At 32.8% G+C, this 17,719-nt stretch overlaps 1 protein-coding gene across 3 annotated transcripts; it reads left to right on the top strand.

The window, feature by feature from the left end:
* The first annotated feature begins 83 nt into the window (after window positions 1-83).
* LOC149895382 (spermine oxidase-like) lies at window positions 84-16,705 on the top strand. 3 transcript variants are annotated; one of them, XM_090118916.1, is made up of 8 exons: window positions 84-180; window positions 5,024-5,206; window positions 5,478-5,687; window positions 5,980-6,196; window positions 6,476-6,654; window positions 13,173-13,443; window positions 14,501-14,607; window positions 16,447-16,705. In XM_090118916.1, the coding sequence occupies exons 1-8, from the start codon at window positions 131-133 to the stop codon at window positions 16,682-16,684; spliced, it is 1,455 nt and encodes a 484-aa protein (XP_089975042.1). In that variant the 5' UTR covers window positions 84-130; the 3' UTR covers window positions 16,685-16,705. The 3 variants fall into 3 exon arrangements, with proteins under 3 accessions (XP_089975042.1, XP_089975043.1, XP_089975045.1); XM_090118917.1 differs by lacking the exon at window positions 13,173-13,443 and adding an exon at window positions 8,231-8,495 and having other exon boundaries at window positions 85-180; XM_090118919.1 differs by lacking the exon at window positions 84-180 and adding an exon at window positions 2,986-3,184.
* The last annotated feature ends 1,014 nt before the right edge of the window (window positions 16,706-17,719 follow it).

Here is a 17,719-nt window from a genome sequence, read left to right as displayed (position 1 = left end):
TGTCTTGTTCGGTCCAAAATGCAAAATATTTAATGAAGATTTCCTCAATAACAACACGCTGGATGCTGTAGATTATTAGATAATTATGTCCTATACATAATATGTTTTGTCTCGTGTGAAATCAGTCGTGATGTGGATGTCAATTCGAATGCTGGTTGTTCTTGTGCTGGCCAACTTTGGGTATGTTTTTAAAACGTTATTATTTTACTATTAACTTTAGGAATGTTTTTATGTAACCGACTCATTGAGGCGCGATTTTAACATATAAAGCGATAGATTTAATTCAAAGTATCGGTGACAATACAATAATTTGTTTATTTTTTAACTAATATTAATTATAAAAAAAAATCTTTTATATTCAATATTATTAAGAAAAACTTGTCGGGAATTAATTGATTAAGTTATATAATAGTATAAGTAAGCTAATATTTTAAGTGTATTTTAAAAATACAGGTTATCACAAAACAGATTAACTTAAATAATACATAATAAACAGTCAATAAAACTGATAAAATATCACCTTTGACACGCATAGCAAATGATAAGTTAGGAATAGACTCAAACGGGTTCATTAAAGTACATAAACAAATATGTACTTATATGTTATGTTTTCTATTCTTTCAGAATGAATTTATAAAGCATTTGAATGCCATAAAATTCAACGAGTGTGTATATACTTTAGTTAAAATTTATAGAGGTAAGAATAACAATCTTACATGAATTATTTCTTTATAAATTGCTCTATATTTATTCCCGTAAAAATATTAAAAAATAACCAGAACATTGCCATTGAAATTACCTAATCAAGACCTAATCCATGTTTGTGTCTTTTTATAATTATTACCTTCTATCACGTTTTTTCATCCTAACTAATATAATAAATGCGAAAGTACCTAACTCCTGTCCATTTGCCAGCTTGTCTCTTCTTCAGGCCTCAAAAATTAGACCGATTTGGATGAAATTTGTTACAGAGATAGTTGCTTTACTGTTCGGTCTGTGTACTGTGGTAATTACTTACAATATCATCGATTCTATCATAAACAAATAGCAGTATCTTGTTATTGTGACCTTCAATAGATAACATTATATATTTTCCAGGAAAACGTTCCATACTGTCAGGATATACCTACGTGTTTTAGATTTATGCTTCTTGGGATATACACATACAAACAGTTGCGAAAGTCCAATCCTCATAGTACGCTTTTATTGCAATTTTTTGCTCAGTTCGTAGTCGCGCGATGACATAGTGTACATACATCATACATTTACCATAATAAAAAAAATCATTGAAATAACTTTGTATAATATATAAATTTTATTTAAACTTTATTATTAATTTCTTTATGATGGTCAAAGTATGGTCACTACAGATCACATGTTTAAAGAAAAAAAAATGAGTAACAAAAAAGTAACAACCCTATTGGCTATTGCTTCGTGAGTGCTTTGTTATTAATTTATGGGGCTCAGATTGTCTTACTGTTATGTATACTGTGGCGCTGTTTTTCAAATGTGTTTTGTTTTCTAATGACAACACAAATATTCGTAACATTAGGGCTTTAGCTTTAGTTTATTTTATTTATTTTTATTTTATTAAATTATTTGAACTATGTAAGAGCGAGCGCGCACGAGCAACTTTGTCTCCGCAACTATTTTGTCTCCGCAACTATTTTGTCTCTCCACCCATGGGCTAGTATGAAAGTGCGCGCACGTAGCGACGCAACTCCCCATACAAATTGATGGGAGAGACAAAATAGTTGCGGAGACAAAGTTGCTCGTGCGCGCTAGCTCTAAAACTGTGGTTTAAAATCATTAATCATTCGTGAAAAAAATAATCTTACACTTCCAAATGAGGAATTCTTTATTTATTGACATAAATAAACCAAGTAAGTAATTAATGAAACCGGAATATGTATAAACAAATTTTTATTATAACAAGTACAAAACTTATTAATTTAAATTAATCTTAAGCGTCTTATTCACGGTCCATCCCCGACGTACGTCAGCTCAAGGCCGCGGTGCTGGATGTATCCTACTGACGATCGTGCGCGCATCAAGCATGGCTAGGGTTGCCAACGTTTATTTGAAGATATAGAGTACTTATATCTGATTTTAAAGGAGGTAAATAAAGAGTAAATAAATATTTTTAAAAATATTTTTTTTGTACTTTTTGCAGTACCTAACAATTTTTAATTATTTTTAAATGAATTATATGAATCCAAACATTCCAAATCTAAATTTATATATTTCAAGAGCTCATTTTTAATTAATTTTTAATGAAGCTCGGTTTCTCTCTTCCCGCCACTTCACATTCATGACCGAAAAGACTCTTTCAGTAAATGCTGAAGTGGCGGGAACAGAGAGTATATAGCTAATCATTTTTTTTAAACAAACAAATTCGTCAAGATATTTTTTTTTAAATAAATTGCCATTTTTCTGCAGTGGACTTTTGCATAAAATCTGTGTTATCCAACAATTCGCCTAGGAGTTCTTTTAAAATAATAACTTCTGAATATAAACTGTCCATGTGTACAAGGTTGATCCAAAAGTAATGATAATTGGGATTTCCTGTGTTCATAAAAATATAAAATAACCGTTTCTTACTTGCTCATGTACTCACTATGTTATCACAAAAAAATCATATCAATAGGCCACGTTTCCAAGTATTTACATTAATTTCTGTTGGCAACACTAATCTGCTGTACGTCCGCGCTATTCACTGTCCATCTGCACGACGTTCGCGGTGGTGGGGGTGCTCGCTGGATGAAAAGTTGGTCGTGCACATCCAGCAAGATAATAATAATAATTATTGACGTACGTCAACGCTATTCACTGTCGTTTTGCGTCGTGCATCGTGTATGACCTTGGCGGGACGTACGTCAAGATGGACCGTGAATAAGACGCTTTACCTTGAATGGCAAATGTCACCTTTTCTATAATTTTCGTTATGGCAATGATCAAAGACATCTGTCATGTGTCATATGTGTTCTGTGGACTCTGTGGTCAGGCTTATCAGCTGAGAATGACGTAACACGACTGAGGTTATATTTCGGATGCGATAATCAAAACAAATCAATTTAGAAGTGATTTTGTATGAAACAAGTTATATTCACATACAAGTGCTACAGTAAAAAAGTTCTAATACATTTATAGGAACGCATCTGACGGGAAATCAGATTAGATAAAGGTAATTTTCTTTGATAGATAATTCTCATATTAACATTTTGAGAGATTGTTGATAAGAACTGATAATTGATCAAAAAAGTTAATTATCTTTGTTTCCTTATGTAAAAAATAGACTATAATCAAATTACTTGATAAAAAACTTAGACTTTAAGACGAAAATTAGACTGTAATCAAATTAATACGCTAATTGGACAAACTACGAAATGAGACTATAATATTATCTAGCGTTAGCGATTATTAAGTGTTGATATTAATTATAGGCATAGGGCGTAAACCATGTTCACTGTTTTCTGAAGTGAAATGATAAGGCTATTTAATTTCTTATTTGCTGGTAAATAGAATAGAGTGCGACAACGGCGCATATTATGGCACCTCTATTCTTATGTAGTAAGTGTGTGCCCATGCTTCTTTATCTGCATAGCGTGATGATATATATAGCCTATAACCTTCCTCGATAAATGGGCTATCTAACACCGAAATAATTTTTCAAATCGGACCAGTAGTTTCCGAGATTAGCGCGTTCAAACAAACAAACAAACTGATCAGCTTTATAATATTAGTACCTTTATGTAGATGGGTTAAGTAGTAAATCTATAAATAAAACACACACCTCCAAAATACGATGATTTGAACATATTTTTCTATTTATTTATGTAAATTACAATAAAATCTGGTACTTAGTACCTACTATGTTCGCAGGGTCATTTAGTTACATAATTCGTCAAATATAATCAATAAAACTGGATTCCTAATTAACAATTCATAGAAAATATTTAACTCATTAATAAATAGCTTCCTAATTAAACCTTTTTGACCTTTTTGTTGATTATAAACCATTTTGTGTTAAGCTTTGTAAATAAACAGTTATGAGTTTAGTTAAGAATAGTCTATTAAAGTTATTCCCTGTTAAAAGTTTTAAGAATGTGTGTAGTTATACTGTGTTTAAAATGTACGTACTGTTGGTAATAGGGTGTTTATAATGTACATATTTTTAATAGTAACTAGCGGTCCGCCCCGGCTTCGCCCGTGGTACATATGAAAAATAGATGTTGGCCGATTCTCAGACTTACCCGATATGCACAGAAAATTTCATGAGAATCGGTCCACCCGTTTCGGAGGAGTATGCAGACTAACATTGTGACACGAGAATTTTATATATAAGAAGAAAGAAGATAATTCGGTTAAATGTAGACGTACATAGTTTAAACACGTTAATGTGTGTAATAAACAGTTGTATTTTAAAAGTTTTGTATGTTTTAGAAGATTGTCTAAAACCTAATAAATTATATACTAAAACCTTTCTCTTGAATCACTCTATCTATTAAAAAAACCGCATCAAAATCCGTTGCGTAGTTTTAAAGATTTAAGCATACAAAGGGACATAGGGACAGAGAAAGCCACTTTGTTTTATACTATGTACCTAGTGATAGTGATAAAGAAAAAAACTGTTTTAGAACTTTAGACTTACAACGAGTTGTTTGTATGAAGATTGAAGACTAAATATTAGGCGTTTATAGGCGTGACGTAATAAATTACGCGGAATTGTACTTCAGTGTAAGGGTGCTCCACCAAGGTGGGTTTTCCACCAATAACGTAGCGAGGAATTTTTTTTGTAAATACCAATCATTACTTCATTTAGTTTGAGGTTTAATGTGTGTGAAGCGATACTGTTGGTTATTTAAAAACACATTCCTCGCACATTATTAATTAAAAGCACCCCTAAGCCTGCCTGCTGCGGCAACCTGACTAACTTATTTAACCAGTTTATTTCTGTTTTCTAGGCTATGAAGTACATATATGATTTTCTTATATGTTACATGTACTTAAATCTATTTTCCAGTCAAGCCATGCCAGAATCATACGATACGATTGTCGTCGGTCTCGGCGCTGCTGGGGTGACGGCTGCGTCTACACTCGCGCGGGCCGGCAAGAGAGTGTTGGGACTCGAGGCTATGGACAGAATAGGGGGTAGAGTGAAGACTGTGCCGTTTGGCGATGGGTTTATAGAGGAGGGGGCTGAATGGTGAGTGTAGAAGTAGCATAATGGCTGTCTTTATAGTTTACTAGCTGCGCCCCGCGGTTTCACCCGCGAGGCTCCGCTCCTGTTGGTCTTAGCGTGATGATATATAGCCTATAGCCTTCCTCGAGGAATGGGCTATCTAATACCGAAATAATTTTTCAAATCGGACCTGTAGTTCCTGAGATTAGCGCGTTCAAACAAACAAAATCAGCTTTATAATTAATAATAAAAATAAATAAGTAATAAAGTATAGATTATATAAATTATTTTCCAGGATACACGGCACAGAGAACAGCAGAGTATACCAAATGGCCATAGACAACAACATACCATTACTAGATCAAGATTTGGAATTCGAAGTGTACAGGTCAGATGGAAGTCAAGGCAATAATACGTTGATTTCCGAACTAGTGGCGTTCTGTCACGATCAAGCTGTCACTGCGACGGATAAACCGTTGTCTTTGGGCGAATTTATTACTGGCAAGTGAGTGTTTTTACCGTCATATAAGCTTCATCTATATGTATATGTAACCCTAACCGACTCGTTTATACTCGATTATGACTCACTTAAATCGGCCAGATTTAATTCGAACTTTGTTCACTTAACAAGGATATAATAATTTCTTGAATTTATGTTATGAGCATGTTTTTTAAAAAAAAATATTTATTTGTACTAGTAGAAGCTGTTGTAACTTGTAACCGATTACACGTCAAAACACAAAAATGTCTACGCTTTCCCAATAACATTATTTTTAAGCATTTTTTTTAACTTCTAGATTCATGGAACACATTAAAATCAAATATCCCGAATTGGAAAACAATCAAACGTTTATAAAAGAGTTTTTAAACTTTATGAACCTCATTGTGAATAATTACGAAGGGTCCAACGACTGGACCGATGTCAGCGCAAAGTCGGCTTTCAAAGAGTTAGGTGGACATCAACATATGAGCTGGCATAGATATGGGTATAAGACCTTTTTTGAGATTCTTTTGGTGAGTAAAAAACACACACAAGTTGTCTCTAAAACACGCATTTTTTAACACTTATTTATCTTATTTATTACTGAAGCGCCACGATATCATAGGTATCACATAAGTCGAACATGATGTTTAATCGTCAATAGACTAATTCAATGTATGGACTATAAAACACAGTAAGATTATTTACATTTAAACCAGTTCTTCCTCAGATTCAAACAAACCCTTTAGCTTTACGTTATTAGAATAGAAGCGGCTTTTATATGTTTACATGCTATTAATATAATATTTCAGAACACATACAACAACGGGCCAGGGTTGCCAAACCTAGATATTAAGCTAAATTCGCCCGTATCAAGGATTATATGGCCACGTAATAGTACAGGCAATGTTATAGTAGAGTGTGAAGGAGGACAGACTTACACCGCACGACATGTTATCGTCTCCGTGTCGTTGGGTGTTTTAAAGGAACGGTAAGTGAGAGAATTATTATTCTTTTAATCGGTCATTTTTTAAGGTTATGGTTAATAGATCATTCATTCTTAATATCATTCATTCATTATGAAGTGTAGCAAGTAAAAAGTAAAGGGTTAGGGTAGATGCATTTTATTTTGTAATTAGTAGTCTGTATAAGTTAGTAGATGTTTTGTAGTGCAATATATTAATAAATTAATACGCTTTCATAATTATGTAGGTACCTACACATGTCAGGTGTGTTAGAAATGCATTAAAATAACAATAAAAATATTAACAAAAATAACGAATGAGAGTTACGCGCTACAAGGAAGGTATTAAAAAGTTATAAAATAACAGCGCGTTTTAAATTCTACGTTTAAATATGACCATTTATTTTAATCGTTCAGTTTCCTTCATAAAACAAAGAACTAAAATATAAACTTCAAAATCGGAATCAATTCAAAAAGCAAAACATTACAGACATCAAACACTTTCACACCGGAGTTGCCATAACAAAAAAAATCCGCCATAGACAAAATAACAATGATTTACGCGGATAAAATAGTTGTAAAATTCGAGAACCATTGATGGAAAATAAATACTTCATGTTGTTGTTGTTTATGGTCGTCAGATAATATTAGACATTGAAAACAGATGAAAAATTAATAAAAAGGTTACATGATATAGAACCTTCTCTTCTCTTTCTTAAATGGCAATTCCCGATCCCAGTGAGGACGGATGTATAGCGTCTAATTTGACATTGACGCTTTAGATAGCCGGGAATGATGTTATACCGGTCAGTTGAAATGAACTTTATTACTTCGGAATAGGGTTGGAAATTAAATAATCGGGATATGAGATTTGGAATATCGAAGGGATGTGTAAGCCTAGTTGAGTGAATAGTTACCTAATGTTTAAGTTAGTATTTGGAGCGGGTTTATTATAATCGTTTTTATAATAAATTTGGTGAAGGTTGACTTAAATAATTGCATGGATTTTAAACGGTTATATTATAAATAATTGAATTTGTTCTTTCTTATATTATTTCGAAATTCGAACGCATTAATGCAAAGGATTTAAATCATTATGAAATTGAAAGTATTTCTATTATATATTATTCACTGAAGGATTTCTAAATATACATAATATGGCTTATAATTAATGACAAATGCTACCAAAAAATTTGAACTTCAAAACACTTTACCTCAAAATCAACTGGAAAAAAAAACACCCGTACATTCAAAATTTGCCATGTTAATTGAATGAATGAATGATTATTTGCGCTAGCCGAAACCTGTGCAGAAGAAAAAGTACAGTAACTGAGCATAGTAATTATACCTCAATGTAGCTGAGTAATATTTTAATAATGGACGTGTATATCCAAGCGCAGTAATCCCCTCCACATTTCACCAAAGCGAGTTATTATCACCAAATATATCTAAAGGTTTCAAAAATTTCATTCACATATTTTTTCACATTTGGCTGCATGTAGTCTTAAAAAACATAGTAATGAAAAACGCGCTAAAACCGAATATTTCAAATCTCAAAAAATCTACGTGTTATTGTTTTTCTAAAATTCATGTTTTGGTACAGACATTCGACACTATTCTCACCAGAGTTGCTACAAGACAAAATAACGGCCATAGACAAAATGACAATAGGATTGGTAGATAAAATAGTTTTGCAATTTGCGGAGCGTTGGTGGGAGAACAAATACTTCGGTTTATTATGGAATGAGGATGATATTAAAAGTTTGGGAGATGACGAGAAATGGTTGAGGAGATTCATAGATATAGGACCTTGTATGGCGTCGAACCGGACTATAAGCTTTTGGACGACGGGTGATGACGCTAGGACGGTCAGTATTGAACCTTAATGCATGGGGATAGGGGTGAATATCGTATCGTACATGGAACAAGAATGCATATTATGTATATGTATGAAGGAATATAGTCACAAGGGTTCACTAATTGGCATAGCTAATGCTAAAAATGACGGATTTGCATTTAAAAAAAATCATGGGGAATAAAAGCATGGGTGCTAAATTATCATTGGAATTATAAAAAATATATTATGTAAACATTACCATTATGATACACAATCATCGTCTCAGCAAAAAAGGCAATAGAAGATTACTATTGAATACATTATGAGGAATTAAAGCATGCATCTATGAATGGGCTTACATTGACATAAAAATGAAAACAGGTTGGAAGAAAGATGATTTATATAATTAAATTATTCTGGAATCGTCATAAATTTGATCAAAATAGCACTGGAAAAATGGAAGCGCGGAGGTGATATTTTAAATTAAAAGTACTCAAACTAGAATCACTACATAGTATAAAACAAAGTCGATTTCCCTGTCCCTATGTCCCTATGTCCCTTTGTACGCTTAAATCTTTGAAACTACGCAACGGATTTTGATGCGGTTTTTTTTAATAGATAGAGTGATTCAAGAGGAAGGTTTATATGTATAATAACATCCATTAAATAGTGGAGAAGTACTGTTATTTTTGAGGTTTCTAAAGTGATGTCGTAAAAAATTACATTTTTTCCGCTTACATTGCAAACGCAGGCTGAACACTACGAGTTTTATCAAAATAATGTACTAAGTATTATACACATTGAAAAGGTCTATAGAAAAGTCCGCGATGGTATATGTCTATCTCTTATGGATAACCCACAATAACATTTTTTTGTCATTTACTTTTTACGAAAAATAATGGCTAATTTTCGATGCGATTTTAACAAATACAGCATTAATCCTTAACCAATTAAATACCTTGAATACATTGTTCGTTTAATATAGATCTATATGGCCCTTTACACCGTATGATTTAAGTGAATATTTTCGAAGATATTACAGATTTAAAAATTGCGGGACGTAGCGTTTGCGGCGGTACCGGCCGGCCGCCAGGCTATCTATACGAAGTCGGAGCGGGCCGCTATGTTTTTATATACAACGCGACGTTCACAGTTTTTCTGTAGTGTATTTAGGTAGTATCAGCATTGCACCCGTGCGAAGCCGGGGCGGGTCGCTAGTTTATTAATAAAAGCCACAGATATTCATGGATTTCACGGTCAGAACTCATGTAATAATTCAATATATACGACCCTTCGTAAATTATACAAACGCACACGACGGTTTACATGGTCATTAAATTTTAAAACGTGTGTCATGTACGTTTAGTCAAGCAAATACGTATTCGTAGTTATTATTAAATATGTAACTCGATATTTGTTAATACGTTTCTAGCGTGTAACGTGTTAGTTCCTGAAATAGACACATTGAAATAATGAAGTCCTCACACAAACTATGTATTACTAGCTTTCCGCCTGCGGCTTCGCCCGCGTTTTAAAAAAAAAACCCGCATAGTTCCCGTTCCCGTGGGATTTCCGGGATAAAACCTAGCCTATGTCACTCAGAAATGATGTAGCTTTCCAACAGTGAAAGAATTTTTCAAATCTGCCAAGTAGTTTCGGAGCCTATTCAATTCATACAAACAAACAAACAAACAAAAAATCAAACCTTTCCTCTTTATAATATTTGTATAGAAAAGTTTTCGTGTAACAGTTTAGATTTACAAGTAGTTTTGATTCTTTTTTAACACATACTACAATTTTATAACTTGTTAGCTTTCCGCCCGCGGCTTCGCCCGCTTTGTTTAAAACGTAATAAATTATATACTAAAACCTTTCTCTTGAATCACTCTATCTATTAAAAAAACCACATTAAAATCCTTAGTTTACCTAGTTTTTAAAGATTTTAGCATATTTAAGCATAGGGACACGGTGACAGAGAAAGCTACTTTATTTTATACTATGAAGTGATACAAGTTTTTAGTTCTACATACTTATACTTGAATCTATTTCTCGACTTAACCCTTGTTGTAACTTGTAACATACAAAATTCAATTCAGCTCATTATGACCTTTAACTGCATGGTAATGTTAATTAAAATAACCCATTAAGAATAATGCGACCTGTGGTGAAGGCGTAATTGTGGCTATAGATGCCATTACATGTATGTCTGTATGTATGTATAGATACTGCTGTGATGTTAATGGCTACCCGGGGACTGTAAGGATGTTGTTGTATTTTCCTATATAATATAGGAATAATGCTTATTTATCTGCTAGCTTTTCGCCCACGGCTTCGTTTTGACGAATACTTAGAAATTATATTCTATAACATTCTTCATGAAACACTCTATCAATAAAAAAACCGCATCAAAATATTATGCAATTAAAAAGAGAATTTACATATCCTCATGTATGGATTGATGTCATCTACTATATAAAAATAAGTCGGGTTTTCCTTCTTGATGCTATAACTCCAGAAGGCACGAACCGATTTCCACGGTTTTGCATTCGTTGGAAAGGTCTCGGGCTCCGTGAGGTTTATAGCAAAGAAAAGGTGTCTCTGGTGGCGAAACGGAGTTCGCCGGGTTTGCTAGTAAAGTCATAAATTTTATTATGTACAAAAATTGTAACAATATTAAACAGTTTTTACCAATTACATATGTTTTAAAATCCAAATGGTAACAGCTCTATACGTTCATACTCTATAATCTACAGTCTACAGTCTACACTTATATTAAAAAGAGAAAAGATTTGATTGTTTGAAATTAACGGGATCCGAAACTACTGCACCGATTTAAATCTACATTATCCCTGATGAACATAGGCTATATTTTAGTATATTTGTTTAGCTTAACAAAGCGGGCGAAGCCGCGTGCGGGAAGCTAGTTAATACTATAATACAATGTGAAAAATAATTATAAAAAATCGGATATTCACAAACACGCTAAATATAAATACAAACAATGGTCCATAAAGATAAGTGATATACTTACATGCCCAAAAATACATGAATATGTAATTAAAAGATACAAAAAAATCAACTAAAGTCCAAATTTACCACAAATAATTAAAAATACTGTTATTTACAAAACAACGGATGCAATTTTATAAGAAAATTCAAAACTATCATGTACACATCGATAAACCGAATGGTTAATTTTCACATTTTTTGAATATCATTTACGAAAATATAATTCTACTTAAAAATTGTTATTAAAATTCAAATTGAAAACACTGTGATAATTTTATTCTTCAATATCAAACCTATACCAGTGGGTCGACACTTAGAACATCGTTTTGGTTAGGCTTCCATTATCAAGCAATTTTAAACTTCATTCAATTGACATAGAGTTCAAATTATTTTGTACTTTTCCAAGACCTAAGGTCAAGTCTGGCTTGCCAACATTTAGAAAAAATAAAAATATTTCTAATGTTGGCCTCTCCGATGTAATCATATAATAAAAGATTAATATTTTAGTTTTAATTATTTATTATTATTTCTTCTTTTTTTTTAAACCTTATTTTTGTACATTTTAATTTTAAGCTAGTACATTAATAAATTATTTCTTTCTTTCTTCAATTTCTTGTCAATGGTTAAGACTTAAGCATAGACAACGTCTTGATGTTGATTTGTTGTTTGGAATTTGAATTCAAAATGGCGTTTTAATTTATTGTTTTGGTGGATGTTAAACAAAGTTTGTTCTTCGTTTATATCGTAAATTTTGTTATTTACCTACTCAGTTAATGTACAGTACATTTTTTAATTTGTAATATTTCTGCCAAAAGTGAAAAAAGAAGACAAAGTGTTATATTGTGTAAACAATGTTAAAATCTTTGTGTGTAATAATTATTGTGCTAAATATTAATTGCAATATGTACCCAATGACTGTTCTATAAGGAAGATAAAACATAATAATTACATAATAATTTATGAGAAAACGTCTCTAACACGTCATGTTCTGGCTGTAGAATCAATTGGAGGAGATATTATTATGTCCAAAGAAAACAACGGCTTCTTCATATACAATTCCAATATGGCGATCCGAACGGCAACGATATATTGGTATCGAAATTTAGAACGAGATTTAATAGAAATCCCGCAAAATATTTCAAGGAAAAGTATAAAATGTGAATCTAGTAGTATTCACATAATATTTAAGCCGTATTCAGTCCTACATGCCTAAATAAAGATATTCAGTAATATTCAATTGCTGATAACAGTGAGTTTTAATATTATATAAAAATGTTATTATATAAATATAATTAATAATTAATATTATAATAAACTTATTGATCTACATTGTTGTTTTATTTTTAATTTCCTATAAATTTGAATATATGGATGAGAATTTACAGTAGTGTTGTTACCTAGCATCGATAATTTTATCGATATCGATATGAAGTTTTATCGATACTAGCACTCTTAAAGAGACATCACTAGCAACGTCTACTTTTTAAATGTTGGCAGCAATGTGGGTCATGTTTGACGTAAACTTTTCATAGGTTGGTATATAAGATTTGACCTAAGTAATACATGCATATGTGTGCGTGAGCTCGAAATCGAAGTACTGAGTGCCGTCTCTTACTATATTACTTGCTCTGTGACCTATACGTAAGACATTTTCAAATTGTTTTAAAACGAATCATTCATTCAAATTCGGTGTTTCCAGACATGAAAAATTATTCGAACCCGCGTTGCCAATAGAGAAAAGAACAGTCATAGACAAAATGTCTATGGGCGTCATGGATAAAGTCGTTTTGACATTTGACAAACTATGGTGGGACAGGAAATTGTTGTTCTTCAGCTTCCTATGGAAGTTGGAAGATATAGAAAAAGTGTCTAAGCAAGATTATTGGATAACTAGAATTCTTGGAGCTAGCAACCCCATGGGTTCAGATAATACATTAACTCTATGGACGAGTGGTGACGTGGGCAAAATGGTCAGTATAGAATGTAAGTGAATGCCGATGAATATGACGTCATTCTTTAAAAATAAACAACTGGACTCACAATTTACTAAAAAATTGTCTATGAGTCTTAGGGAGTGTTTTCTAATGAGCGATACAATAGATTTTGAACATTACGGCAACGAAATAAGGTGTTAATTTGAATGAATGTTTTATATAACGCCGCTTTTTGACGATCTTTTAATAGAAGATTGTGAGTCTAGTTGTTTATGGTATGCCAATGCGTTTTATCTAATATTTATGTATTTAGATTTGTTTTGCATGGGTTGTTTGATATTAATATAACTAGATAGTAACTAACATTAACTGTAGCTCTATTAAGTTTTTTTACTCTAAATATTTACGCAAATAAACCAGCCCCCCTAGACAAGTGGCTTTCTATTAGCGTAAAGTTCAATAGAATAGATTATGAATGTATGAGATTGACGTAATCAATCGTCGTCGTCGTCGTAATCAAACGTCAATCTCATACATTCATAATCTATTCTATTGAACTTTACGCTAATAGAAAGCCACTTGTCTAGGGGGGCTGTACTTACATTCAAGGAAAAATAAATTTTCATTCCGACGTGATATTTAGAGGGGCATGTTGTTTTTTGTATGATTTGCTTGCATGTTTTTTGAATTAAATAAATAGTGCATGATAACTTTTTCTTTTATTACTTACAATAGATAAGATTTTAATTGTAAACAAGTTATTCCACATTTTATGCAAAAAAAAGTTATTTTTATATGAACGCAAAATCGCAGTCTCAGATGTAGGGGCTCTGTAAATTAAATAATCTCTGTACCTAAATAAAATAATAAAATCGTATAATCACATGACAGTTGTAGGTAACTGAAAAACGACTGAACGAATTTTAATAATATTTGGTTGGACGTGGACTGCTTGCGTTAGGTTAATTAATCATTGTTATTTCTTTTTTTCAAATCTTACAATTAAAAAACAAAACAATTCGCACAGAGCCAGCAAGTTACTTATCATACTCGAAAAATACAAATGTTAAATTAAGAATAATTTCCCATACAGGTAGAAACATTACCAGATGAGGTCGTGATACGAAAATGTATGGAGTTACTTCGGAAATTTATGGGCAAGAAGTATAGTAATATACCAGAACCAACGGGAATGCTAAGGTTAGTAAGAATCGTCGTTCCTTATTATAATTATTAACATCAATATTGTTCCCAACAAATTGCATTTTTTTTCTGATGTTTGATTTTACGCGAGTATTACACATTTAGAAATTAAAGACTTTTTAACGGATTTTAAACGCGATTTATTCATTCTATAATTTTCCCGACGTTTCGGTCTCCCCGTGACCACGCTCGCTGTAAAGTGTTCGAAACGTCGGGAAAATAATAGAATGAATAAATCGCGTTTAAAATCCGTTAGAAAGTCTTTAATTTCTAAATTGCATTTTTTTAGTGAAACTTCTCTAAGCGCGTTAAAAGTAAAATTTCAAGGTCGCGTCATGTCAATACCATCACGTCATGGAGTAAGGCGATGAACTTGCCAAAGAAGTTTCACTTCTGACATGTGAGCTCGGCACACATGCTCTTCTTTTAAGCGCGTCACACTGACACAAAATTTCGGGTCATTTATAACAGGATGGCGGTTCTACAGGGGTCTTAGTACGCAATGACAAAAAGAAAAATGATGGTCAGAACGCTGATACTGGATACCTTAAGATACTGTAATATTTTATATTAGAGAATCTTAGCATAAAATATTATAGTATCTTCACCGTGTGTGACGCGCTTTACGCTATTCTATACCACGCGGGCGAAGCCAATTAGTTTTAATCTATGTAACATACTAATATTATTATAAAGCTGAAGAGTTTGTTTGTTTGTTTGAACGCGCTAAACTCAGGAACTACTGGTCCGATTTGAAAAATTATTTCGGTGTTAGATAGCGCATTTATCGATGAAGGCTATAATTATGCTATATATCATCACGCTAAGACCAATAGGAGCGGAGCAATGCGGGTGAAACCGAGGAGCACAGTTAGTTAGACATAATATACTTTATAACACAGCAAACAATCATTATTTTATATAAAGGCCAAAATAAAAGTCATATTCGTTTCAGGTAATTTTGTTAAATATATTTATACTAGAGGTCCGCCCCGGCTTCGCCCGTGGTACATATTTCGCAATAAAAGGTAGCCTATGTCCTTTCTCGGGTATCAAAATATCTCCATACCAAATTTCATGCAAATTGATTCAGTAGTTTAGGCGTGATTGAGTAACAGACAGACAGACAGAGTTACTTTCGCATTTATAATATTAGTATGGATTTATTCTTTTATTCTTATCCCGGTTGAACGACATCGAACAGATAGCATTTAATAATTTATAGTGCCAATCCCGATACTTCGACAACGAACAGCTAGTATTTGTTTAATTTCTTTTGCCAATTAACAACGCAAATAATACCTCTCTTAATCGATCTCTATCCATCAAGCTTCCATCAAGTTATTTACAACTAGCTTCCGCCCGCGACTCCGTCCGCGCGGATGTCGGTCTTCGCGTGGATGGTTTATTTCTCCATTTTGAGTAACTCTGACAATAACATCTTATAAATATCTATTAGAGTCAAATACGGCTCGGCCTATAATAATACGCAACGTGTTCGCGGTTCTACAGAACAACGTCTATGGATAAAACTGAAAAATTAAGATTAATTTTTTTTCTACGTATTTTTCCAGGATGAAAAGTATACTATTTTACGCCCAGGATAATAAGGTATAATTATACCAAGTTTCATCGAAATCGAACCGGTAGTTTTCACGTGATGTCTTCACATACAGACAGACAGACAGACAGACAAAAATTTCTTTAATCACATATTTGGGTTTGGTATCGATCCAGTAACACCCCCTGCTATTTATTTTTTCAATATTTTCAATGTACAGAATTGACCCTTCTACAGATTTATTATATGTATAGATAATTAATTTTTTTTTACAGGTCAAAATGGTATAGTAACCCGTACACACGGGGTAGTTACAGCTTCGATAATCTAAACACACCAAACTATCCTCACGCAAGAGAGGCCCTAGGGGCCCCATTGCTGGACTCATCCGGAACACCAAGAGTTTTGTTCGCGGGAGAAGCGACAAACCCTATACACTTTTCTACGGTAGCTGGAGCAAGTGATACTGGGTATAGGGAAGCAATGAGATTATTACCGAGTAGTAAAATGTAAATAAATGTTTTGTATGAACAAGTGGTTTTTATTTATTCCCCATACATACATAAATAAAATAAATACATAAACTGACGTAGATGGACAACTAACTAGCGGTTAAAGCCGTTCCGCGTTTAGACAAAGATAGAATATACATTTAAGCCATTAGCCAAAAAGAGATAGCACCGTGACCGACTAAACGAAAACGAGCTAAATAATTAGCTGACTTCAAACGGAACGTGTTTTTAAGCGTACGCCGATTCTACCTCAGTTTATATCAGTATTTTAAGTATAAAACATTATAAAGTGTGTGTATACAGTATAGTATTACACAATTAAAATAGCCAAATCTTCTCACACAAGTGAGGCCCTAGGGGCCCTATAGCTGAACTCATTTGCAACACTAAGGCTGGGCTGCACCATGTTACTTTAGCGATAACAAACATGTTAACAGTTAAAGTAACGGTTAGGGAAAATATAAGTTGCACCATTTGATGAGATGTAAAAATAAAATGTACTTGAGTTGTGAAATAGATGATAAATACATATTATATTGTGTAGAGAATGTAAAATGAACGTGAGTTTATATTATGTGAGCAAATTTAATGATTAAATAGAAATTACTGGATATCACACAAACTTCTATACATCCATATATCATGCGAAAAAATCTGTGGTCAATTATTTTATATTTCTTATACAATTACCGAACTTCAGCGATTACGGCTATTCATATGAATCAATAATAGATATTACATAATACCTATTGCCCATTACTTCAATTATTTTGCTACATTTATAAAACTTAATAAATTATAGCCTAAAAATTCCTCGAGGTGCCTTGGTGAAAAACGGAATGAAAAACAGAACAGACATATTTTGGGTTCAAGCTCGCTACAATGTTATCACTTTTAAAAGCTGATATAACTTGCGTTGTACTGGTGTATACGCTATAATACTGTCAAGTTTCATCAAAATCCGTTCAGTAGTTTTGTCATGGTTGAGTAACACAGATGTAGGTAACATCTAAAGAATCAGTCTTTTATTTGAGTT

This window comes from Colias eurytheme, chromosome 31 (genome assembly GCF_061535395.1).
Source record: "Colias eurytheme isolate Ceu_HAF_F1 chromosome 31, ilColEury1 Martin Lab GWU primary, whole genome shotgun sequence".
NCBI lineage: Eukaryota > Metazoa > Arthropoda > Insecta > Lepidoptera > Pieridae > Colias > Colias eurytheme.
This window is presented reverse-complemented; position numbering and strand designations above follow the sequence as displayed.

What these genes read in the sequence shown, in the direction of transcription:
- LOC149895382 (XM_090118916.1), top strand. Translation starts at nt 131, where the DNA reads ATGTGGATGTCAATTCGAATGCTGGTTGTTCTTGTGCTGGCCAACTTT. An exon ending in CCTTTTTTGAGATTCTTTTG is followed by an intron (nt 6,197 to 6,475) that starts GTGAGTAAAAAA and finishes ATAATATTTCAG; the next exon opens with AACACATACAACAACGGGCC. An exon ending in TTGGGTGTTTTAAAGGAACG is followed by an intron (nt 6,655 to 13,172) that starts GTAAGTGAGAGA and finishes CGGTGTTTCCAG; the next exon opens with ACATGAAAAATTATTCGAAC.